Source organism: Jatropha curcas, chromosome 7 (genome assembly GCF_041381405.1).
Source record: "Jatropha curcas cultivar XTBG-Jc1 chromosome 7, XTBG_Jcur_1.0, whole genome shotgun sequence".
Taxonomy (NCBI): Eukaryota; Viridiplantae; Streptophyta; class Magnoliopsida; order Malpighiales; family Euphorbiaceae; genus Jatropha; species Jatropha curcas.
Window position 1 is genome coordinate 11,392,470 of NC_143157.1, and position 27,235 is coordinate 11,419,704.

The 27,235-nt window shown below is 40.4% G+C and overlaps 1 protein-coding gene across 1 annotated transcript; it reads left to right on the forward strand.

Moving 5' to 3' along the window:
• Positions 1–1,437: 1,437 nt before the first annotated feature.
• LOC149494694 (uncharacterized) lies at positions 1,438–27,235 on the forward strand. The gene is made up of 3 exons (XM_089724405.1): positions 1,438–1,671; positions 23,999–26,204; positions 27,063–27,235. The coding sequence occupies exons 1-3, from the start codon at positions 1,438–1,440 to the stop codon at positions 27,233–27,235; spliced, it is 2,613 nt and encodes an 870-aa protein (XP_089580531.1).

Here is a 27,235-nt window from a genome sequence, read left to right on the forward strand (position 1 = left end):
GTGAAGTACTAGAAAGCGAAGATGAGCAGGTTCAGCTTACAATCCAAAATAGTCTGGTTGATCAAGCAGACTAATGGTATTATAGCAACGATGAAGATGTGAATGAAGTGGGCATTCAGAGTTTAACCCGCAGCGGTCGAGTGTACAACCAGGACAACAATTCCCAGGCCAAGGGAAAAGGAGTTGTCATCGAGGGGGCAGAAAAGAAAACAGCAGATAAGGGTGAAGTACAGCCCAAGGAGAAGAAAAAGGAAGATGAAACGGGTAAAGCACAGAAGAAGGCTACTGAAGTGGAGGAAAGTAGTCAAAACAGAGTACCAAGCGGCGTAACAGCAAGTTCAGTACTGAGTCAGCTACAGAGGACCAAGGCTGACATGGGATTTGTTGATAGCCTCAAAGGAGCACGGAGTATCTTTGCTAGAGGCTATGACGTTTGTTAGGGTTCCTGCCAGAATCCAGAGCGTGGATATGATCAATGTGCTACAGCGCAGGATAGGTGAGATCACCTTTTTTTATTCAGATCTTCCCCCCGAAGGTAGGAATCACTTCAAACCTCTATACATCAAGGTTACTGTTAATGGGCGAGAAACCCGCAATGTGATGGTGGATAATGGATCAGCGTTGTGTGTACGCCGGTTGAAGATGTTGCCCAAATTTAAGATTGAAGAGTCGAAACTCGAGCCATCTAACATGGTTGTTAAAGCCTATGATAACACCATGCGTAGCGCTAGGGGAACCTTCAAGGCAAAGATTTTGACAGGAATGATAGAGAGTTGGGTGGACATAGTAGTCTTGGACATCTTGGCCAATTATGCTCTGCTGTTGGGAAGGCCATGGCTTCATCCATTGGGTGCAATTCCTTCCACATTGCACAGAAAAGTCAAGGTACCTTGGGGCACTGAGGTGGTAACTATTAATGCCCAAGAAGATTTGAATGTGGCTACAGTGGAAGGTTTAGAGGCGGCTGTGCCTTTATCTGGTTTTCAGGTGGCTGTGATTGATGATGCTGCAATCACGAAAGACAAAAGTGCAGTCAACAGGATGAGCCCTTTCTCTCGTAAAATGATGAAGAAGATGCAATGGAAGTACGGTAAGGGGCTAGGCCGAGATTTACAAGGAAGATTTGAACCTGTGTCATCGTCATATGGTCAGCAAGATCAACGCAGATTGGAGTACTCAGAGTGTCGAAAGAAAGAGAAGTATGAAGTCCAGTCTCCGATAAAAGAACCGAGACTGAACAGGATCTTCTTTACCCTGGAGGCTTCCGGAAAATTTCAGAGCAGAGAGAAGACATATCCAGGCTTGGAGATCTTCATGACAGATTTTGAGGAGCAGCTCATAAAGTCTCCAGAGCCTTCCTTTGAGCGATTGGTAAACGGAACATAATTTATGATTGGCATGGTCCAAGCAGGCAGTGGCACAGACTGGTCATAAAAGATGCCTGAATTTGAAGATTTTCTCGGGATTGGGGATGAAGCTTCAAAGTTGATCCAAGAGCAGAAGTCTAAGGCAAGGATCCTCCAGTCATTGCTAGCAGCAGAAGACGCGAAAGAAGCGGAGAGGAAGATGCTGAAGATGAAAGAGAAAGCTGCCCCGGAAACCGAGGACACTCCTGATGCTGATGAGGTGGTTCAAGCCATCAAGGATAGTTGTGATGAATGTATTGGACAAGTTACAAATCCTGGTTTTTGTTTTTCTGATTATTGTTTTGAGAACGATTTGGATGGTTTCCCTTTATTATTTCAATCAATGGAAGTGAATTTTGATTACTTGTTTTCTTGTTTTCCTAATTGTCACGTTTATAGCATTGATTACACCACGCGCATATTTGACATAAATGCATTGCATCATTTTGCATTTAACCTAAACACCGCCGAAGATCCCAAAATAATCGAAATCGGATCAGACTTTAAGCTTGAGCTTAGACAGGATCTCCAAGAATGTCTCAAGAGAAATTCAGAAGTCTTTGCTTGGAGTTATGCTGACATGCCAAGGATCGACAGGTCAATTACAGAACATTTCATCCCTACTGATCCGAATATTAAGCCAGTAAAGCAGAAGAGAAGACGGGTCAGACCAGAATGACAAGACAAGATCAAAGCTGAGGTTCAGAAGCAGTTAGATTTATTTCTTGGAGGTAATAAATCTTTATGGCCAGAGCTTCTGGAACCGTTAATCCTCATTCCTTAAGACGTTTAAATCGTTTACAGTTCTCAGTCTGAGGGTTAGGTAACTCTTTCAAACCTTTCTTTGTCTTTTTATTTAGTGTTGCTTATTTTACTATTATTTAGTAGTTTAATCTTAGTTAAACGGTGGTCTGTTCACTCTGGATTGTTTTTAGATCCTACTAAAATATGTTTAGATAAAAGAATGATTTAAAAAGTTGTTCGAAAAGTAAGCACGAACCAGAGCAGTTGCGTCACGCAGCCAGTAGTTCCGTAACGGACCTGGCAGTTGCATGACGGAGGTGTTCATGTCCAAAATTACCCATATTAGTTGCGTCAAGCAGCTATCAGATCCATAACGGATCTAGAGGTTGCGTGACGGAACTGTTCACGTTTACGATTTAATTCTATTCTTAATATTCTATTTTTTTAATAGTGGATTTAAAATAAGTAATTAATGGATCTGGAGCTTTAAGAACAGCCGTGCACGCGACTATTAGATCCGTCATGTAACTGTTCTTCCAAAGAACAGCTGCGTGACGCGACTGTTCTAGGTCTCCAGAGAACAATTTTTGCTCTTTTAAAAATTAACAAATTTGGTACAAAATAAAATTTAATTTTTCCAATAAACCCAAAAACAACCAATTGTGAGCAGATGACAATTTAATTAAGTTTAGAACATCAAAATGTAATTACATATGATTTTGGATTTTTGGTTTTTGGGTTTGAATTTTTAATCGGGTAGAATGTATTTTTAGGTTTGGTTTGTGGCCCGCATTTAACCATAAGGCAAGAGCGGTTCTTTTATTTACTTGTTTTAACTGCTTTGGTTTGAATGGTTTGGATGATTATGGATGTGATAATTGAATGTGATTAAACTTGTTTGGGACAATTAATTAGTTTTTCGCATAAGAACTTGGTTCGATTCATTCGGGTTGGGTTTAAGTAGATAAATAATTTGGCTTTTCTAACTAAAATGAATTAGAAATCGTAGGTTAAAAGAGACCAGTTTATCCGGGCGTCGGCTTCCTGTGAACCCCTCCCCAAAATATCATGCATACGAATGCATGTGACTAAGGGCAGAAATGCACGTGAATGTGAGTCGCCACCTTGTTTAGTTATTTTAGGGTAAACTAGGAAAAAACCCTAAGTGACTCCAATTTTAATTAACCTAAATACTAGATTAATTAACCCAATGTTTAAGGCATGGTCTTCGAACCCGAGGTGGATCCCGAGACTATGTCATGTTGATGAACTAACCAAAAAAATGAATGCTTTGCAAGGTAATTGGACCAATGAAATGTTTAAGTGATCTCGACTTGCCGCCCGGGGTTAAATCTCGAACGTGCCTACGTACTTCCGTTTGAATGGAAGATCAAAGTCAACGTAGTTCGATAGGCCCTTTTTTTAAAGGGCTTTGAATGGGTATGCTTTATACATGGGTGTGTGCATGCTTCGTGCATTTTGTTTAGGCTTTATACATGGGTGTGTGCATGCTTCGTGCATTTTGTTTAGGCATTTTGCCAAAGAATTGATTGATTTGTTGAGGCGTTTGTTGCCAAAAGGAAGTGTTTGATTGGGCTTATTGTTGCCAAAAAGAAGTGTTTGATTGGGCTTATTGTTGCCAAAATTGATTATTTTAAGGCTTTAAAGCCAAAATATTGACTTAGGCAATTTCTTGCCAAAAAAAATGTTGATTGGGCGATTGTTGCCAAAAGTTGATTGATTTGAGGCAATTTATTTTCCAAAAGTGATTATTTGAAGGCTTTTAGCCAAAACTTTGATTTAAGCGATTTGTCGCTAAAAAATGGTTAATCTCACTTATAGGCAATTTCTTTACCAAAAGTGATTGATTGATTTGTAATGTAGGCAATTTATTGCCAAGAAAACGTGTTTAATTAAGGCTAGTTAGCCACAATTATTGACTAATTGGACTTAAGCCGGACTTGTACGAAATAAAGGCGATTTTACCATAGTTATTAATTAACTAGGCACTTTAGCCAATATTGTCGGATTTAGACTTTAATACCACGATTATTGATTAACCGGGCATTTAGCCTAAATTTATTTATTTGAGGTAATTTGTTTGCCTAATGATGACGTGAATGCGTTTATGCAGTTGCAGAATTAGGAGGAGTAGAAGAGAAACATGCATGAAGTGCTAAAATTAAATTGGCAGAGTTTAGTTTATGTACCTGATTTAATCGACGGTCACTTCTTAACTCCAGGTTAAGCTCCTCGTTAAGGGAATATTAATTAATTCAATTTTAGTGACCAAATAACAAAGCAAGAAAGCAATAAAGCTAAACTAAAATGCAGAAAAGCAGTAAAGAATCGCAAGGAGCGTAGGGGAGAAGGAGCGTCCGTCAACACAGACTGAGTCAGTAAAACTGAGGGCTTCGGAGCCAATTTATAGGCAAAAACCGGACTATTTCGGCGGCTAGGCCGGCGGGGGCTGGCGAGTTTGCTAATTTTTTCGTTCCAGAGGCTTTTCCGGGAGTTTCGGACCTCCAAAAAGTATTTCGGGACCAGTTCTGCGATCCTCGCGACGTCCTGGACGTTTTAAGTACCATATTGGCATACTTCCGGTAAATTTCCAAAATTGTCTTCGGTCCGGCCGGACTGTTTGCAGTTAGGAAAACTAGTTTTTTGAGCCTCAAAATTTGAGTATTCACACTTCCAACTGGCCGACGTACCCAATTTCCTTACCTAGAACCGCATTGGTTCGCCGGACCAGTCTGTCAAAGATTTTTGGCATAAAGTAAAATTGGGTTTAAAATGGAGTCATTTTATTGGAAACGGTCCCATTGTCGAAAAAATGGGTGACGACTCAAAAATATTTTATAAGACCGATTCATCGGCGTCGTATCCAAAGTGTTTTATCACCATTGTTCAAAAAAACAACTTTTTCCACCAAAATAATAAAATGGAACATTTCGCTTGGGGGCAGTCAGCAAAAATAGGGGCAAAAATCATCAAATTGCCCAATTACCCTCAGGTAAGTTTTCTTTCAAACACCGCATCAGGAAGGGTATACCTGAAAATTTAGGACAAGGAAAACTTAACAAAATTTTTGCTTAAATTTTTGCTAAAATTTCAAACAAATTTTGCAATAAAAAATAATAACAAAGTTTTCAAGGTTTGCCTAAAAGATAATATTTTTGGTCCCGAGTCTGAATTCCAAAACTGGGGGCAAAAGTAAAATCTTTTGCCCTGATGCAAAATTTCAAAGTTTATGATTATTAATGCATGGGGGCATGTGACGCCCCAACATTTAACAAAAGCGAGATTTGTTTGTACACAGAAATAACAAAGCAAGAAAGCAATAAAGCTAAACTAAAATGCAGAAAAGCAGTAAAGAATCGCAAGGAGCGTCCGTCAACACAGACTGAGTCAGTAAAACTGAGGGCTTCGGGGCCAATTTATAGGCAAAAATCGGACTGTTTTGGCAACCAGGGCCGGCGGGGGCCGGCGGGTTTGCTAATTTTTTCGTTCTGGAGGCTTTTTCGGGAGTTTCGGACCTCCAAAAAATATTTTGGGACCAGTTCTGCAATCCTCATGACGTCCTGGACGTTTTAAGTACCATATTGGCATACTTCCGGTAAATTTCCAAAATGGTCTCCGGTCCGGTCGGACTGTTTGCAGTCTGGGAAAACTGGCTTTTTGAGCCTCAAAATTTGAGTATTCACAGTTGCCCCCTACTGGCTATCATAAAAATGATTTATGAGAGCCAGTGGCTGTCTGAAGGAGCAAATTTTGAGGATGGGCAGAGGAGGAAACCCCGCCATTGGTTTTTTTCTTCTTTGAAATGAAATGATCTAATGCATGGACTTGTGTTTGCAACCTAAAGATTTTTTTGCCTCTTTGAGGACTTCAAAAGAAAATTTTGCCTCTTAGAGGACTTGAAAAAAGAGGTTTTCCCCTTAATGAGGGCTTGAAAAGAGATTTTGCCTCTTAGAGGACTTGGAAAGATGTTTTGCCTCTTAATGAGGGTTTGACAAGAGATTTTGCCTCTTAGAGGACTTGAAAAGATATTTTGCCTCTTAATGAGGGCTTTGAAAAGAGATTTTGCCTCTTAGAGGACTTGGAAAGATGTTTTGCCTCTTAATGAGGCTTTGAAAAGAGATTTTGCCTCTTAGAGGACTTGAAAAGATGTTTTGGCTCTTAATGAGGGCTTTGAAAAGAGATTTTGCCTCTTAGAGGACTTGGAAAGATCTTTTGCCTCTTAATGAGGGCTTTAAAAAGAGATTTGTTTTATTTTTGTTTTTTTCTTTGAGAACCAAGGGTCCACCTAAAGTCGAAATGATCAAATGGCTTGGTTTTGGATGAAAAATGGTTGGTTATTGGTCAGGGTTTCACCCTAGGTTTTATGTAAAAAAAAAGGTTAACCATTAACAAGGTTCTACCCTGGGTTTGTGTAAAAGAGATTGACGATGGTTGGGTTTCACCCTGGGTTGTGTATGTTTTTTTTTTATAACACTTGCCCCTGAATCCGACTTGGAGGATTTTGTCCCCTGCTTGAGAGAATTGATGCCCTTATTAGTTGAAATAGAATTTCTTCTTAATGAAAGACTAAAAATTCCGTGATTACTTCTGTGATGGGAGAATGGTGAAGGTTCTTATCACTTCTTGCCCCCAGAATGGTGCTGACCGTGGAATACTTCAAAACATTGGTGTTGTACTTGTCCAATCGGTTGAGGAATCAAAGAGAACAAAGCCACTTATATGACTCGAGGAAACAGACAATATGGATGATATCGCTCGTCTGAAAGAATCGAAGAAATGATGGTCCGAGTGGAGACGAGGTATTAAAGAATTACCTCTCAACGATTATGTTTGACATTTTTTAGGGTTGTTTTGGAAACCCCGGGATTGAATTGACATTTTCCTCTCTCTCTTTTTTTCGAGGAATGACTCAAAGAGTGACACTTTCAAAATGAACTTTTGAGAATGACTCGATTTTTGTGACTCGTTGTGGAATGACCACTGGTGATGGAGACTTGATTTTAGAGACTCATTGGAGACTCGATTTAGAGACTCAAATTTTTCTTGTAGTGAATTTTGACTCGAAGGAACTCAGTGATTCTTGGAAAAAATGATTTATATACTCCTAAGGAGACCTTTGAAAGGGATTTTTTTTTCTTTGTTTTTTTTTTTTTTTTTTGCCTTAACTTTTGCCTAGTAGCCGCCCTTTCGGGTTTTCGACTCTAGCAGGCTCTTTGCCCTAACTTTTGCCTAGACCGCCCTTTTGGGTTTTCAGCCTAGCGGGCTCAATTCTTGTTTGAAGCCGTCCTTTTGGGTTTTCAGCTCCAGCTTTTATTTTTCTTTTCTTTTCTTTTTTTTTATATTTTTTTTACTTTATATTGGCAAAGAGAAAATGCTATTTATGATGCAAACTTATGTTTGTGACCGTGCCTTTGCGGCTGCCTACGTATCTCTAAGAACTCTTCGGGGGATGGGGGGAATCAGGTCTTTCGTAGTTCCTTCCGGGATGCGAACTTCGTGCTCGGCAGGTGCGGAATTCATCTCTGTCTTGATGTTAGTGCGGAATTCCTTTCCGTCTTGGTGCGAAATTTATTTCCGACTTGCTGTTGGGGCAAAATTCAATTCCGACTTAATGCTGATTGTGGAATTCATTTCCGATTTGATTTCTTCGGGATTCCTTCCCGACTTGATATTAATACAGAATTCATTTCTGACTTGATTTCTTAGCGGGATTTCTTCCCGGCTTGATGTCTTTGCGGGATTCCTTCCCGACTGGATGTCTTTGCGGGATTCCTTCCCAACTTGATGTTGATGCAGAATTCATTTCTGACTTGATTTCTTCGCGGGATTTCTTCCCGGCTTGATGTCTTTGCAGGATTCCTTCCCGACTGGATGTCTTTGCGGGATTCCTTCCCGACTTGATGTTGATGCAGAGTTCATTTCTGACTTGATTTCTTCGCGGGATTCCTTCCCAGCTTGATGTCTTTGCGGGATTCCTTCCCGACTTGATGTCTTTACGGGATTCCTTCCCGACTGGATGTCTTTGCGGGATTCCTTCCTGACTTTGATGATGTTGAATCAACTTATTGACTCGAGCTCGTATGATAGTGATGACCCTAGGCGAATCTGACTTTGTTGTTGTTGTGGTTTTACCACTGGTTGACTCAAATATGACTTGTATTCATCACAAAGAGTTTTGAATACCCACATTGTGGTGGTAACTTGAGTGGCTTGAGTGTTTAAGAAGCTTTTATGCTTTGAGTTTGTGGCTTCGCCATGTTTGAATTCTTGAGGTTAATTTGATTCCTTTTCTTGAACTTTATCTTCCTCTGAATTTGAAACTTATTTCCTCAATGGTTCTCCTCTCCATAAGGAATTTTGAGGAGACTCTTCCTTTTCCTTGTTTTGAGAAATGATCCTTGTTTATAAGGACACTTGTACTTATGCCATGCCTGGCGCTTGATTTTCAAGGTGTTTGTTGACATCCAATTTGTGGAAATGACTACTTCTCTTAACTTGCTTTTTCAAAATGTGAGCAGCCGCTTGGTCTTTGTCCTTATGGCTGAAATGATTTGTCATCTACCCTTGATGGGCTTGAATTTAACGGAGAGCTTGCAGTTGACCCGTTTTTGACAACTTGATTTCCTGTAGCTTTGTCCTTGATTTCTTTCTTTTGTGCAGAAGTTCCTTTTGACCCCTTTTTTTTTTTTGCTTGTTTCCTTCCTTTTGACCAGGGGTTCCTTTTGTCCCGTTTTTCCTTTTGCTTGCTTAGAAGCAGCCTCTCCATAAAGAATTTCAAGGCAACTTGATTCTGAGATGACTTGAGTAGTGTATGGATAGCATTGCGACTTCATGCAGACCCAACCCAATTCCAAACATAACTTCTTTATTCTGTCGCTTTTAAGCCCAAAATTCAGACACCTCTCTGTTGGAGCACCTTCCATTCCTGGGTTTTCGGAGAAACCATTCTGGCCCTAACCCCTTCAATCGGCTTTACCTCGGTACTGTTTGAAGTCTTGCGAACCCTTTGCTGGATCCTTTCCATGATTACCCTTCAAAACTTCCCCTTTGATGGTGCTTCTTAGGATGCCCCCAACTTTGATTGATGCAGAGCAAATGAATGCATTTTTCTTTGCCAATTTTTATTATCTTTTTTTTTATCATCATTTTTTTTAATTTATTACTATTATTTTTTTTTTGCTTTCACAAGAAAGGGTAGGGAAAGAGTATAAACATGATTGGAACGTAAACTGATCCCTTTTTATTGATAAGACAAAATTTGTGTACAAACGACACTTGTGAACCCCTCCCCAAAACATCAAAATGCATATGACGCATGTGAATAAGGAAGAAATGCACGTGATGTGTGAGTCGCCACCTTGTTTAATTATTTTAGGGTAAACTAGGAAAAAACCCTAAGTGACTCCAATTTTTAATTAACCTAAATGCTAGATTAATTAACCCAAAGTTTAAGGCATAGCCTACGAACCCGAGGTGGATCCCGAGACCATGTCATGTTGATAAACTAACCAATGAAATGGATGCTTTGCAAGGTGAATGATGTAATTGGACCAATTGAAAGTGATTTCGACTTGCCGCTCGGGGTAAAATCCCAAACGTGCCTACATACTTCCGTTTGAATGGAAGATCAAAGTCAACGTAGTTCGATAGGCCTCTTTTAGAGGGCTTTGAATGGGGATGCTCTATGCATGAGTGTGTGTATGCTTTGTGCATTTTGTTTAGGCATTTTGCCAAAGAATTGATTGATTTGATTTTAGGCATTTGATGCCAAAAATGTTGATTTTAATGGCTTTTAGCCAAAAGGATTGATTTAGGCAAATTTTGCCAAAAATTGATGTGATTTAGGCAATTTATTGCCAAAAATTGGTTAGGCGATTTGTCGCCAAAGTGATTAAGGCATTTGTGCCAAAAGTTGGTATTGGAAGGCGTTTAGCCAAAAGATTTAGGCAATTGGTTTGCCAAAAGTGATTATTCGGGCGTTTGTCGCCAAAATGACTGATTTAAGGCTTTTAGCCGACATGAATTGATTTAGGCAATTTTTGCCAAAAGTTGATGTGATTTAGGCGATTGTCGCCACAATGATTGTTTTGAAGGCTTTTAGCCAAAAAAATTGATTAGTTCTAAGGCATTTTGCCAAAGCTTTTGATTTTAAGCGATTTGTCGCTAAAAAGTGGTTAATCTAATTTATAGGCAATTTGTTTGCCAAAAATTGATTGAACCGTGGGCAATTTGTTGCCAAAATGTGATTGATTTAATTGTAGGTAATTTGTTGCCGAAACGTGATTGATTAAGGCTTTTTAGCCACAATTATTGATTAATTGGACATGAGCCGGACTGTTCGAAATAAAGGCAATTTCACCATAGTTATTGATTAACTAGGCTTTTTTAGCCAATATTGTCGGATTTAAGCTTAACACCACGATTATTGATTAACCGGGCGTTTAACTTAAATTTATTTAATTGAGGCAATTTATTTGCCTAATGATTGATGTGAATGCATCTATGCAGTTGTAGAATTATTAAGAGTAGAAGAGAAGCATGCATGAAGTGCTAAAATTAAATAGGCAGAGTTTAGTTCATGTACCTGATTTAATCGTCGACCGCTTCTTAATTCCAGATTAAGCTCCTCATTAAGGGAATATTAATTTAGAATTAATTTAATTTAAGTGGCCAAATATTAAAGCAAGAAAACAATAAAAGCTAAATTAAAAATGCAGAAAAGCAGTAAAAGAAAACGCAAGGAGCATAGGGGAGAAGGAGCGTCCTTCAACACAGACTGAGTGAGTCAAAACAGAGGTCCCGGGGCCAATTTTATAGGAAAAAAAGGAGACCCGAGGGCGGTCCTGCCCGCCCTCGAGGGCGGGCGTGCCTACCCCTTGGTGGCGGGCATGCCCACCCCAGAGGGGGCGGGCGTGCTGCCCCTTGAGGGCGGGCTGGACCGCCCTGGGGGGGCTGGCATGCCTGCCCCATGGGGGCGGGCGTGCCCACCCCTGAGGGTGGGCACATCGACCCGTGAGCTTTTTTTTTCGTTCCGGAGGCTATTTTGGGAGTTCCGGACCTCCAAAAAATATTCCGGGACCAGTTCCGCGATCCTCGCGACGTCCCGGACGTTTTAGGTACCATATTGGCATAGCTCCGGTAAATTTCCAAAATGGACTCTGGTCCGGCCGAACTGTTTGTAGTCTGGGAAAACTGGCTCTTTGAGCCTCAAAATTTGAGTATTCACAGTTGCCCCCCACTGGCTATCATAAAAATGATTTATGAGAGCCAGTGGCTGTCTGAAGGAGCAAATTTTGAGGATGGGCAGAGGAGGAAACCCCGCCGTTGGTTTTTTCTTTGAAATGAAATGATCAAATGCATGGATTTATGTTTGCAACTTAAAGATGTTTTTGCCTCTTAATGAGGGCTTGAAAAGAGATTTTGCCTTTTAATGAGGGCTTGAAAAGAGATTTTGCCTCTTAGAGGATTTGAAAAGAGATTTTGCCTCTTAGAGGACTTGAAAAGATGTTTTGCCTCTTAATGAGGGCTTGAAAAGATGTTTTGCCTCATAGAGGGCTTGAAAAGATGTTTCGCCTCTTAATGAGGGCTTGAAAAGAGATTTTGCCTCTTAAAGGATTTGAAAAGATATTTTGCCTCTTAATGAGGGCTTGAAAAGATGTTTTGCCTCTTAGAGGACTTGAAAAGATGTTTTGCCTCTTAATGAGGGCTTGAAAAGATGTTTTGCCTCTTAATGAGGGCTTGAAAAGAGATTTTGCCTCTTAGAGGATTTGAAAAGATATTTTGCCTCTTAATGAGGGCTTGAAAAGATGTTTTGCCTCTTAGAGGACTTGAAAAGATGTTTTGCCTCTTAACGAGGGCTTGAAAAGAGATTTGTTTTATTTTTGTTTTTTTTCTTTGAGAACCAAGGGTCCATCTAAAGTCGAAATGATCAAATGGCTTGGTTTTGGATGAAAAAAAGATTGGCTATTGGTTAGGGTTTCACCCTAGGTTTTATGTAAAAAAAAAGGTTAACCATTAACCGGACTCTACCCTGGGTTTGTGTAAAAGAGATTGACGATGGTTGGGTTTCACCCTGGGTTGTGTATGTTTTTTTTTTATAACATTTGCCCCTGAATCCGACTTGGAGGATTTTGCCCCTGCTTGAGAGAATTGATGCCCTTATGAGCTGAAATAGAATTTCTTCTTAATGAAAGACTAAAAATTCCGTGATTACTTCTGTGATGGGAGAATGGTGAAGGTTCTTATCACTTCTTGCCCCCAGAAAGGTGCTGACCATGGAATACTTCAAAACATTGGTGCTGCACTTGTCCAATCGATTGAGGAATCAAAGAGAACAAAGCCACTTATATGACTCGAGGAAACGGACAATGTGGATGACATCGCGCGTCTGAAAGGATCGAAGAAACGATGGTCCGAGTGGAGACGAGGTATTAAAGAATTACCTCTCAATGATTATGCTTGACATTTTTTTAGGGTTGTTTTGGAAATCCCGGGGATTGAATTGACATTTTCCTCCTTCTCTTTTTTTTCGAGGAATGACTCAAAGAGTGGCGCTTTCAAAACGAACTTTTGAGGATGACTCGATTTTTGTGACTCGTTGTGGAATGACCACTGGTGATGGAGGCTTGATTTTAGAGACTCATTGGAGACTCGAATTACAGACTAAAATTTTTCTTGTAGCGAATTTTGACTCGAAGGAACTCGGTGATTCCTGGAAAAAATGATTTACATACTCCCAAGGAGACCTTTGAAAGGGATTTTTTTTTTAAGGACATACTTTGCTGTTTGTCCTACGAAAAATGGACTCTCTAAAAGAATTCATGAAAGCACTTTTTTTTTTTTTGCCTTAACTTTTGCCTAGTAGCCGCCCTTTCGGGTTTTCGACTCTAGCAGGCTCTTTGCCCGACTTTTGCCTAGACCGCCCTTTCGGGTTTTCAGCCTAGCGGGCTCAATTCTTGCCTGAAGCCGTCCTTTCGAATTTTCAACTCCAGCTTTTATTTTTCTTTTCTTCTCTTTTTTTTATTTTTTTTTATATTGGCAAAGAGAAAATGCTATTTATGATGCAAACTTATGTTTGTGACCGCGCCTTTATGGCTGCCTACGTATCTCCAAGAGCTCTTCGGGGGATGGGGAGAATCAGGTCTTTCGTAGTTCCTCCCGGGATGCGAACTTCGAGCTCGGCTGGTGCGGAATTCATCTCCATCTTGATGTTAGTGCGGAATTCCTTTCCGTCTTGGTGCAGAATTTATTTCCGATTCGCTGTTGGGGCAGAATTCAATTCCAACTTAATGCTGATTGTGGAATTCATTTCCGATTTGATTTCTTCGGGATTCCTTCCCGACTTGATATTAATATAGAATTCATTTCTGACTTGATTTCTTCGCGGGATTCCTTCCCGACTGGATGTCTTTGCGGGATTCCTTCCTGACTGGATGTCTTTGCGGGATTCCTTCCCGACTTGATGTTGATGCAGAATTCATTTTTGGCTTGATTTCTTCGCGGGATTCCTTCCCGGCTTGATGTCTTTGCGGGATTCATTCCTGACTGGATGTCTTTGCGGGATTCCTTCCCGACTTGATGTTGATGCAGAATTCGTTTTTGGCTTGATTTCTTCGCGGGATTCCTTCCCGGCTTGATGTCTTTGCGGGATTCCTTCCCGACTGGATGTCTTTACGGGATTCTTTCCTGGCTTGATGTCTTTGCGGGATTCCTTCCCGGCTTGATGTCTTTGCGGGATTCCTTCCCGGCTTGATGTCTTTGCGGGATTCATTTCGGGCTTGATTTCTTCGCGGGATTCCTTCCCGGCTTGATGTCTTTGCGGGATTCCTTCCCGACTGGATGTCTTTACGAGATTCTTTCCCGGCTTGATGTCTTTGTGGGATTCCTTCCCGGCTTGATGTCTTTGCGGGATTCCTTCCCGGCTTGATGTTGATGCGGGATTCGTTTCTGGCTTGATTTCTTCGCGGGATTCCTTCCCGGCTTTGATGATATTGAATCAACTTACTGACTCGAGCTCGTATGATAGTGATGACCCTAGGCGAATCTGACTTTGTTGTTGTTGTGGTTTTACCACTGGTTGACTGAAATATGACTTGTATTCATCACAAAGAGTTTTGAATACCCACATGGTGGTGGTAACTTGAGTGGCTTGAGTGTTGAAGAAGCTTTTATGCTTTGAGTTTGTGGCTTCGCCATGTTTGACTTCTTGAGGTCAATTTGATTCCTTTTCTTGAACTTTATCTTCCTCTGAATTTGAAACTTATTTCCTCAATGGTTCTCCTCAAATCTCCATAAGGAATTTTGAGGAGACTCTTCCTTTTCCTTGTTTTGAGAAATGGTCCTTGTTTATAAGGACACTTGTACTTGTGCCATGCTTGGCGCTTGATTTTCAAGGTGTTTGTTGTCATCCAATTTGTGGAAAATGATTGCTTCTTTTAACTCGCTTTTTCAAAATGTGAGCAGTCGCTTGGTCTTTGTCCTTATGGCTGAAATGATTTGTCATCTACCCTTGATGGGCTTGAATTTAACGGAGAGCTTGCAGTTGACCCGTTTTTGACAACTTGATTTCCTGTAGCTTTGTCCTTGATTTCTTTCTTTTGTGCAGAAGTTCCTTTTGACCCGTTTTTTTCTTTTGCTTGTTTGCTTCCTTTTGACCAGGGGTTCCTTTTGTCCCGTTTTTCCTTTTGCTTGCTTAGAAGCAGCCTCTCCATAAAGAATTTCGAGGCAACTTGATTCTGAGATGACTTGAGTAGTGTATGGATAGCATTGCGACTTCGTGCAAACCCAACCCAATTCCAAACATAACTTCTTTATTCTGTCGCTTTTAAGCTCAAAATTCAGACACCTCTCTGTCGGAGCATCTTCCATTCCTGGGTTTTCGGAGAAACCATTCTGGCGTTAACCCCTTCAATCGGCTTTGCCTCGGTACTGTTTGAAGTCCTGCGCACCCTTTGCTGGATCCTTTCCATGATTACCCTTCAAAACTTCCCCTTTGATGGTGCTTCTTAGGATGCCCCCAGCTTTGATTGATGCAGAGCAAAATGAAAGGATGAATGTATTTTTCTTTGCCAATTTTTATTATCTTTTTTATCATCATTTTTTTTATTTTTTTTTTATTTTTTTTTCGATTTTTTTTTGTGCTTTCACAGGAAAGGATAAGGCAAGAGTATAAACACGATTGGAACGTAAACTGATCCCTTTTTATTGATAAGACAAAATTTGTGTACAAAAGACACTTAGATTTACAAATTTGACTTGAATGAAGACTTGAAAAGAAACTAGACCCTAAAAGATAGACTCTAGGTGGACTGTGATGGACTAGGATTGGATTGACTGTAGTGACTTTGTTCTTCTCGATGCTTCAATCGATCAGACATGTTGTTGTTGGTCTTGAACAATTCCTTTGTTCTTTTGGAGGCTTGATCTCAACCTTCTCAGACACAAACTTCATTCATTTCTAAGAAAAGTTCGAAAGGATCAAGCGATTCTTGTTAAGCAATTTTTTTTTTTTTTTGCATTAATCCCATGGTTAGGCAAGGGATTGGTTGATGTTCAGCTTGCTCTTGGGGATGATGGACCCATTGTCAACCAGGTCTTGAAGACGGTTTTTCAAAGTCCAGCATGATTTTGTTTCTTGTATGAGTCTTCTTTGAGTTGACCCAACTGGATTAAGTCTTCCACCTTAGTTGCAACCACAATGAGCGATTGGAACGTAGGCAAGTACTGTGTTTGAAGCTGTGACTGGTAGACAGGCAGTAAATTCTTGATTATTATGTCAACTTATTCCCGTTCAGAGGGTCGGTTGATCATTTGAGCAGCTTTGGCTCTCCACCTCGAAAGGAACGAGGAGAAAGACTCATTGTTCTTTTGTTTAGTGGTTTCCAGCTCCCTCCGGGTAACATCCACTTCGATATTATAATGGTACTGTGTGTTGAAAGCATTGCATATGTCCTCCCAATTCTTCATTTTGGAACGATCCAAGCTTACAAACCATCTTAATGCAGCACCAGTCAAAGATTACTGAAACAACTGAGCAAGGAGCTTGCTGTTCAGGCCAAACGGGTTGAGGGCACCCACATACATTTTCAGGTGCGTTTTGGGACAAGTGGTTCTGTCAAACTTATCCATGTTGGGCATTTTGAATTTTGTTGGCAGTCTCGCTTCGGGGAACAAGGACAAGGAGTCCATGTCCACCACTTCCTTGTGTGTTTTAAGGGCAGTGATTGACCTTTCCAAGAGTTCCGATTTTTCTCTCATTTTCTGAGCTTCCAGCTCAGAAGCAGTTCTGGAGGGCATGTCATCCAGGTTAAGGGTAGGGTTTGTCGGTTCAGCACCAGGTCCTTGATTGGAGGTAGCAGGTCCTCTTCCCCCAGCGGAAGCCCCATTTCCATTACCACCACCTAGTTTAGCTATTAGGGCAGTCCTATGGGCAGCCAACGCCTCATTCATTCTAGCCTCCATTTTGGCTTCCAGTTGTTTAATGAGGTTTTGGATGTCAGAGAGTGATGCCATTGGTGCAGTCGAGGTTGTTGGACCTGTGGGTGAAAGCTCAGTTGGTGTTTCGGGTACAGGTGGTCTTTGGAGGGGTACCTGTGAAAGGACATAGTCAAAACGATTAGACTATCCTATATAAGGTGTTTCCATATGGTATGTGAGATAGTGTGAGGTAGGGTAGTGTATGGGTAAGGTATTTGGACTTGACCCTTGTGATGTAGGGTGGTATGACCAAACAATGTAGGGTAGTGTTGGTATGCTAGGATACCTAGGATAGGACCCTAATGAGAGGTGATATGTAAGGTAGAGTGCTTAGGGCTGGACACCTCGACTTTTCGAAAGGCCCTAAGTTCTCAAAGAAATTTTTTTTTTTAGGCCTTAGGGGCCAAAATGTGAATTTTTGGGCCTTAGGGGCCAAAATGGGAATTTTAGGGCCTTAGGGGCCAAAATGTAATTTTTCAGGTCTTAGGGACCAAAATGTAATTTTTCAGCTTTGAAAAGGAATGTTTTTTTTTTCAAGATTCTCTTTTTTATCATTTTCCAGACCTCCCTTTTTTTTTGTGAAGTATGGGATGAATGCGTGAATGCGCATAACATCACGTCATAATCTGTTCATGATATGCTTCATATCATTGGGTGCATACAGTCCTAAGGGATAGGTTCTATAGGCTGTGACGCAAATAGAGAATAGGCTTATAAAGGGACCCTTGAACCTTGAGCATGGATATACCTAACCACATGTGAAACAAAGAGTTTCGCGTGGGTCCAACGATACGCATGCCCATGGGCCATCCCCAAAAGGATTAGGGATGGTTTGCGGTAATAGGGAGGACGCTTTAGCTGTTCGTCGACATAATCAAAGAGACCTGCCGATCAGCGCTACTTGCTATCCAGACTCAGAAGTTTGAAAAGAGAGAGAAAAAATTCGTTTGAAATTCATTTTTTATGCAATGGAGAAAAGGATTCTCAATCGTGTAAATAAATCAACAATTTAAAATGATTTAATTAAATTGTACAATTAAATTCAAATTCTCCTTATCCGTATTCTTAAAGAAAGAATACTTGATTCAATGTTAAGGTACCCTGCAAAACAACGCATAGTAAAATAAAACCCTAAAGAAAGGCTGGTTAGTTTACACAGCAATTGTAGTCCACTTTTATGCAAAAAGATTACATAAGTAATATCTGCCGTCCCCAGCGGAGTCGCCAAACTGTGAACCCCTCTCCAAAACATCAAAATGCATATGACGCATGTGACTAAGGAAGAAATGCACGTGATGTGTGAGTCGCTACCTTGTTTAATTATTTTAGGGTAAACTAGGAAAAAACCCTAAGTGACTCCAATTTTTAATTAACCTAAATGCTAGATTAATTAACCCAAAGTTTAAGGCATAGCCTGCGAACCCGAGGTGGATCCCGAGACCATGTCATGTTGATAAACTAACCAATGAAATGGATGTTTTGCAAGGTGAATGATGTAATTGGACCAATTGAAAGTGATTTCGACTTGCCGCTCGGGGTTAAATCCCAAACGTGCCTACGTACTTCCGTTTGAATGGAAGATCAAAGTCAACGTAGTTCGATAGGCCTCTTTTAGAGGGCTTTGAATGGGGATGCTCTATGCATGAGTGTGTGTATGCTTTGTGCATTTTGTTTAGGCATTTTGCCAAAGAATTGATTGATTTGATTTTAGGCATTTGATGCCAAAAATGTTGATTTTAATGGCTTTTAGCCAAAAGGATTGATTTAGGCAAATTTTGCCAAAAATTGATGTGATTTAGGCAATTTATTGCCAAAAATTGGTTAGGCGATTTGTCGCCAAAGTGATTAAGGCATTTGTGCCAAAAATTGGTATTGGAAGGCGTTTAGCCAAAAGATTTAGGCAATTGGTTTGCCAAAAGTGATTATTCGGGCGTTTGTCGCCAAAATGACTGATTTAAGGCTTTTAGCCGAAATGAATTGATTTAGGCAATTTTTGCCAAAAGTTGATGTGATTTAGGCGATTGTCGCCACAATGATTGTTTTGAAGGCTTTTAGCCAAAAAAATTGATTAGTTCTAAGGCATTTTGCCAAAGCTTTTGATTTTAAGCGATTTGTCGCTAAAAAGTGGTTAATCTAATTTATAGGCAATTTGTTTGCCAAAAATTGATTGAACCATGGGCAATTTGTTGCCAAAATGTGATTGATTTAATTATAGGCAATTTGTTGCCAAAACGTGATTGATTAAGGCTTTTTAGCCACAATTATTGATTAATTGGACATAAGCCGGACTGTTCGAAATAAAGGCAATTTCACCATAGTTATTGATTAACTAGGCTTTTTTAGCCAATATTGTCGGATTTAAGCTTAACACCACGATTATTGATTAACCGGGCGTTTAACTTAAATTTATTTAATTGAGGCAATTTATTTGCCTAATGATTGATGTGAATGCATCTATGCAGTTGTAGAATTATTAGGAGTAGAAGAGAAGCATGCATGAAGTGCTAAAATTAAATAGGCAGAGTTTAGTTCATGTACCTGATTTAATCGTCGACCGCTTCTTAACTCCAGGTTAAGCTCCTCGTTAAGGGAATATTAATTTAGAATTAATTTAATTTAAGTGGCCAAATATTAAAGCAAGAAAGCAATAAAAGCTAAATTAAAAATGCAGAAAAGCAGTAAAAGAAAATGCAAGGAGCATAGGGGAGAAGGAGCGTCCATCAACACAGACTGAATGAGTCAAAACGGAGGCCCCGGGGCCAATTTTATAGGAAAAAAAGGAGACCCGAGGGCGGTCCTGCCCGCCCTCGAGGGCGGGCATGCCCGCCTCAGGGAGGCGGGCGTGCCTACCCCTTGGTGGCGGGCATGCTCGTCCTTGAGGGCGGGCGTGCTGCCCCTTGAGGGCGGGCATGCCTGCCCCATGGGGGCGGGCACATCGACCCGTGAGTTTTTTTTTCGTTCCGGAGGCTTTTTCGGGAGTTCCGGACCTCCAAAAAATATTTCGGGACCAGTTCTGCGATCCTCGCGACGTCCCGGACGTTTTAGGTACCATATTGGCATAGCTTCGGTAAATTTCCAAAATGGCCTCTGGTCCGGCCGAACTGTTTGCAGTCAGGGAAAATTGGCTCTTTGAGCCTCAAAATTTGAGTATTCACAACACTTAGATTTACAAATTTGAATTGAATGAAAACTTGAATGGGAATGAAATGAAAAGAAAAAAACTAGACCCTAAAAGATAGACTCTAGGTGGACTGTGATGGACTAGGATTGGATTGACTGTAGTGACTTTGTTCTTCTCGATGCTTAAATCGATCAGACAGGTTGTTGTTGGTCTTGAACAATTCCTTTGTTCTTTTGGAGGTTTGATCTCAACCTTCTCAGACACAAACTTCATTCATTTCTAAGAAAAGTTCGAAAGGATCGAACAATTCTTGTTCAGCAATTTTTTTTTGCATTAATCCCATGGTTAGGCAAGGGATTGGTTGATGTTCAGCGTGCTCTTGGGGATGACGGACCCATTGTCAACCAGGTCTTGTAGACGATTTTTCAATGTCCAACATGATTCGGTCTTATGCCCATGTCCTTGATGGTACTCACAGTATTCATTGGCTTTGAAATTCCGGGGCAGGGGGTTTTGTAATGACCTTGCTTCTAAGGGCTTCAGTAAATTCGCTTTCACTGCTTCTCGGAAAACCAAAAGGATTGGCATGCCGAGACCAGTATATTGCCTCCTTGGCTGATTGTTTCCCAAATTCCCAACACGTAAAGGATTCGTGGGGATTATACTGGCTATTTCATTTGTCTCACTGGACCCAGCATGATTCTGCTTCTTGTATGAGTCTTCTTTGAGAGAGAAACTGGATTAAGTCTTCCACCTTAGTTGCAGTTGCAATGAGCGATTGGAATGTAGGCAAGTACTGTGTTTGAAGCTGTGACTGGTAGACAGGCAGTAAATTCTTGATTATTATGTCAACTTGTTCCTGTTCAGAAGGTTGGTTGATCATTTGAGCAGCTTTGGCTCTCCACCTCGAAAGGAACGAGGAGAAGGGCTCATTGTTCTTTTGTTTAGTGGTTTCCAGCTCCCTCCGGGTAACATCCACTTCGATATTATAATGGTACTGCGTGTTGAAAGCATTGCATATGTCCTCCCAATTCTTCATTTTGGAACGATCCAAGCTTACAAACCATCTTAATGCAGCACCAGTCAAAGATTGCTGAAACAACAGAGCAAGGAGCTCGCTGTTCAGGCCAAATAGGTTGAGGGCACCCACTGTAACGCCCCATTTTTCCTGTGTTTCAATAGTAGTTTACCGGTCTGTGAATAGTACCACCGGTCCGGAAGTTGGTATTATTTTTTGTCCGGAAAAATTACTATTTATGTTTTATATTTTATTTAACATTTTTGGAGCATGTATGCATGGTTTTTATGGGTAGAAAGTAATTAAGGAATATTTTTGGAGAATTTAGATAATTAGTGAATAGTGAATTATGGTGCTATATTAAGTAAAGAAATTTGAGCAAATTATTTTTATGGAGGAAATTTGGGGAATTATTTTTATGGAATAAATTAGAGAGTTTTGTGGAGATAAATAATATTTTGAAGGAATTTAATTGGAGAATATTTGGAGAAAAGACCAAAACACCCTCCAATTTGGAGAAAAGACCAAAATACCCCTAGTTGCTTTATTAAAGGCAACCATCAATTATTGAGCACCAAATTTGTTCCTTCTTCTTATGCCATACACGTTTCCTCCCCTCCTCCTCCTTCTTCTTCTTCTTCTTCTTCTTCTTCTTCATTTTCTTCAATTCCTACTTAGTAAACACCCATCCAACTTGATTTAAGTCATAAATCTTAGAGAGTGAAGCTAGAGAAGTAATCTTTGGTGACTAATTTCAAGGAATTTGGTGATTTTCCTACTTGGGTCAAGTAAGTGATTTTATGATAAGTGAATTATTTTTGGATTTAGAGTTGGCTTTTAGCATCTACATGCTTAATCATGCTCCAATTACTTTTTTTATTTGTTTTCTTTGTTTGATTTTGAGTTTCTTCCATGTAGAGGGTGGAGAGCCTTCTAATAAGGATAAAGGCAAGAACAAAGCTTGAGAAGCTTTGATTAAAGCTTGTTAAAGCTTGTTTTGAAGGTTAGTGTTCATAAACACACTTACCTTTTTCAAATTTTGATTTTGTGCCTTTATGCTATTATGTGTATATTTTGAGATTTTGTATGAAATGATTGATTTGTTGAATTTTGGTTGCCATTACATGCTCTTGGATGATGTTTGATGAGTATTTATGTTGTGGTAGACATTTCTACCTTGTATCTTTGTGGTTCATGTTTCTTTCATGGCTAAAGTAAACTGAATTTGGGAAAAACGTGATTTTGAGTGAGATTTAGGACCATTTTTCGGTCCTTTATAATTTCCATTTGTGTCTGAGTCCTTCATAAAAGTTGTAGGTCTATCTCTTAGCGTTCCAACCCATCCTCTTGTGTCCAATTTGGAGATATATAACTCAATTTATGGCTGAAACACCCAAACTGACTCTGTTTGTGTCGGGCCACTTGCATCACTGAATTGAGTGCCCATTTTGACCACTATAATGACAAGATTAGGTTCTGAGTTCTTCATAAAAGTTGTTGCCATGTGTCTTGAGAATTCTCTCGTTCTAGATTGGCTTAATTTGAGTGTGGGGTTTAGTAGGAATTCAATAAACAATGGACTTGGTTCTGCTGAATTAGGTCTGGTCTGTTAGTCTCTGTTCCTAGCTTTGTTTTGTTATCTTCCATATTGATCTGGGCTGTGATCCCTTCATAACATTTGTAGGTTTTTGTCTTAGCTTTCTAATGACTCTGATTTCATTTAATTTGGAGACCCATAACTCAAGTTATGTTTTAAAAACACAGCAAGGGTCAATGTTACTGTTATGCTGGAAATTTTCTATGTTAAGTCATTTTGTTTAAGTATGAGAATTTTTATGAATTACTTAGGTTTAAATTAAGTTTTTATTATGAGAAGACTAAAGAAAATGAATTTTATGAGAAATGTTTTTGGGCTCTAATATACTTGGTGTGGATTTGATGCATGATTTGATTTTATTATGTATGATGAGCATGCTCGGCATTTGATGCCATTATGATAAGAAGCTATGATCATATGCTAGGCACGTGGGTGTCTTATGTTAGGGCGGACGCGCTCTATATGTTATGATAAGGTTGGCGACCTAAGGCCATTATGAATAAGCTATGAAAACTTATCTGCTTCTTTTTCTCCTAAGTGTATGTGAGCCCTTGTAAAATATTTTTAAGGAAGTGAAATAAATGAGATCACATTATGTTAATAACTCTTAGTTTACCACAACGTATTTATGATAGCAAATGAATTTTTTTAAAGCATGATGTGTTGGTGTACATATGTAATACATGTTCAAATTTAATGATTTTATGTATCTAAATGATTTTTAAGTATGTTGTCATCACAACATTGGTTTGTTGTGTTTTATGAGCACCACTGAGTTTTATACTCAGCGCGTTGATTTTATCACGCGCAGGTTGGAGATTGTGCTTGCTGCTTAAAGACCTGAAGAGTAGCATCAGAGCTGAAGAGATATTTTGGTAGTTACTTAGCATTTTTTGTAACTACGAATTATGGCATGTATAAGTATTACATTTTTGGAGACTGTATTATTTAATTTATCACTTAAGCATATTGTTGTAAATTAGTTTGGTGTATATATATTGGGAGATAAACTTGGACTTATTTAATGGTTAGAACATTAGAAGTTGATATGTTTAAATTAATGTATTGAATTGATGAATATTATAATGTTATTGAAGAACTATGGAGTTATGAAATTATAGAAGTGCTATTGTGTTGTTATTGGAGTTTGATGGGGTTTGGAGTTTGAATTTGGGAGTGCTTTGTATTCATATGTTTGGCAACTTCTATTTTTAGGGGAAACTCTTGCAGTTTTTCTGTAGGATTCTCCCAAATCATTTTCAAAACAAAATATTATTACTTGCTAAACTTATGAATACTAAGTCACTTCTAATTCATAATATGATTGTATGGTTTATATGTAGGTTAGGACGGTGCCTCCGGCACCGAATGTGGCATCCACCGTCAGGTCTTTCGGGATCGAGCGGCGGGTGTTACATTTAGTGGTATCAGAGCATAGGTTTAGGCGGTTCTAGGACTATATGCATATATAGGAATTTATCTATTTTGAAGTGAGAGTATGAATAATTTAAGTTAAATACATGCCATATTGATTTGGTTTGGAACTTCTCTCTGATGCGAACCTTTTTGGTCTTTGTAGGAGTTGAGTGATGTCTCAACATCCGTCTGATGAGGAGGTGGATAGTTATGTCCCTCCTAGTGGTGGTATTCCTGTTGGAGATGCCGCTAGTGGTGCTGTGGGTTCTGATGCGGAGCACGCCTCGAGGGTGGGGCAGGCTGCTGCAGGTCCTGCTGGGCCTAACCAGGATACATTTGTTCAGCAGTTAGTTGCTGCTTTGAGGCAGGCAGCAGGAGCTGTTCCCCAGGCTCCAGTTGCTCCAGCCCCTGTTCCAGTTCGTCCCCCTATTGAGAAACTGAGGAAATATGGAGCTGTTGAGTTTATGGGTAGAAAGGATGATGTGGCTTCTGCAGCAGAGTATTGGCTCCAGTCTGTGGAGAGGATATTAGAGCAGATGCAGTGCTCACCTGTAGATAGTTTGATTTGTGCCACTTCCTTATTGAGAGAGGAAGCTTACCAATGGTGGGATACTGTATCACGGACAGTTAATGCTGAGCAGAGGACTTGGGACTTCTTTCTTTCTGAGTTCAGACAGAAATATATTGGGGAGCTTTACATTGACCAACGTAAAGCAGAGTTTTTAGCATTAAAACAGGGCAGAATGTCTGTGGCTGAATATGAGAGAGAGTTCATCCGGTTGAGCAGGTATGCTACTGAGATGATTCCTACTGAGTCTGATAGATGCAAGCGCTTCAGGAAAGGCTTGCATGATGAATATCGCATGCATCTAGTTGCTCATCCTCATACATCATTGTCTTCCCTAGTGAAGGCAGCTTTAGAGCTTGAGGAAGTGAGGAATGAGCAGCAAGCTAGGAGGCAATGGAGTCAGCAGGGTCAACAAAAGAGGTTTCAGGGTACGGTATCAGGACAGACTTCTAGGGCTCAGTCTAGTAAGAGGCATAGAGGTTCACCACAGACCTGGTCTAGACCTATTCAGAGACATGGCCAGGGTACTTATGGCAGAGCAGCTCCACAGACCACATCTGTTGCTAGTGGTGGAGGTGCTACGTGGATTGATATTCCGCCATGTCCTCAGTGTGGAAAGAAGCATCCCGGGGTTTGTAGGAGATTTTCTGGGGCATGCTTTCGATGTGGGTCTACAGAGCATTTGCTTCGAGACTGCCCTATGACTTTGGCTAGTGCAGCTCCTCAGGTAGGGAGGTCGGCTCCTTATGTTTCGAGAGGCAGAGGCAGAGGCCGTGGTGATACAGGAGGTACTGGGAGTCAGAGGCCAGTTTCAGAGACAGTGGAAAAACTTGAGTCTAGAGCACCTGCCAGAGCGTATGCTATCCGGACTAGGGAGGAGCAGGATGCCCCAGACGTTATCATTGGTACATTCTCTCTCTTTGATATTTCTGTATATGCTTTGATTGATCCTGGCTCTACTCATTCCTATTTATGCATACATGTGGGTAGATTGGGTAATATGCATGCTGATATGTTAGAGCATAGTATTGAGGTTACTAATCCCTTGGGTCATAGTGTCGTAGTTAATCGGGTGTATAGAGATTGTCCATTGGTAATCTATGGCCATGTGTTTCTGGGAGATCTAATAGAGTTGCCTTTCCGGGAGTTTGATGTGATCTTGGGTATGGATTGGTTATCTAGACATGGAGTTATGATTGATTGTAGACTTAAGAGGATTACACTCCAGACTTCATCTGGTGAGGAGATTGTAGTTGTGGGTGAGAGGTCGGATTACCTCTCTAATGTTATTTCTGCTTCTACTGCTAGAAGACTGATCCAGCATGGTTGTGAGGCCTACTTAGCCTGTGTACTTGCTCCAGAGTCAGAATCTCCTAGTGTCCATGATATACCCACAGTATGTGATTTTCCGGATGTGTTTCCAGAGGAGTTGCCTGGTTTACCTCCTGAGAGAGAGGTTGAGTTTGGTATTGAGGTTATGCCTGGTACTGCACCGATATCCATTGCTCCGTATCAGATGGCGCCTGCTGAGTTGAAAGAGTTAAAGATACAGATTCAAGAGTTGCTTGATAAGGGGTTTATTCGTCCTAGTGTATCTCCGTGGGGTGCTCCAGTATTGTTCGTAAAGAAGAAGGATGGATCACTTAGATTGTGTATTGATTACAGACAACTTAACAAAGTTACTGTGAAGAATCGGTATCCATTGCCTCGGATAGATGATTTGTTTGATCAGTTGAGAGGAGCTAGTGTATTCTCGAAGATAGATCTGAGATCAGGTTATCATCAGCTAAGGGTGAAGGCATCAGATGTACTTAAGACTGCTTTCAGGACACGCTACGGTCACTATGAGTTCTTGGTAATGCCGTTTGGTTTGACTAATGCTCCTGCAGTGTTCATGGATTTGATGAACCGGATCTTTCATCCTTACTTAGACCAGTTTGTGGTTGTGTTCATTGATGACATCTTGGTATATTCTCAGACTAGAGAGGATCATGATCACCATTTGAGAATTGTACTTCAGATATTGAGAGAGAGACAGTTGTATGCTAAGCTGAGTAAGTGTGACTTCTGGTTGTCTGAGATTGCTTTCTTGGGTCACATTATTTCTGTTGAGGGTATTAGAGTTGATCCGAAGAAGATAGAGGCAGTGCTTGAATGGAAGCCACCTAAGAATGTGACAGAGATTCGGAGTTTCTTAGGATTGGCTGGTTATTATAGAAGATTTGTTAAAGGATTTTCTCTCATTGCGGCTCCTTTGACTAGACTTCTTCAAAAAGATGTCAGATTCGAATGGAATGATAAATGTCAGAATAGTTTTGAGAAGCTAAAGACGATGCTTACTGAGGCTCCAGTGTTGACACAGCCAGTTTCGGGTAGACCGTATGATGTGTATAGTGATGCTTCACATAATGGATTGGGTTGTGTGCTTATGCAGGAGGGTAAGGTAGTTGCTTATACTTCTAGACAGCTTAAACCACACGAGAAGAACTACCCTACTCATGATTTGGAGTTAGCAGCTATAGTCTTCGCTTTGAAGATTTGGAGGCATTACTTGTATGGTGAGAAATGTCATCTGTATACGGATCATAAGAGTCTCAAGTATCTGCTTACTCAAAAGGAGCTTAATCTGAGACAGCGCAGATGGTTAGAGCTATTGAAGGACTATGACTTCACCATTGATTACCATCCGGGTAAAGCTAATGTGGTAGCAGATGCACTTAGTAGGAAGTCCTTGGTTGCTTTACGTGCTATGAATACTCGATTATCTGTAGCTAGTAATGGTGCACTCATGGCAGAGCTTCTGATTAGACCTAGTCTACTTCAGCAGATTCGAGATGCACAGAGGGATGATGAGACAATTGCCTTGTGA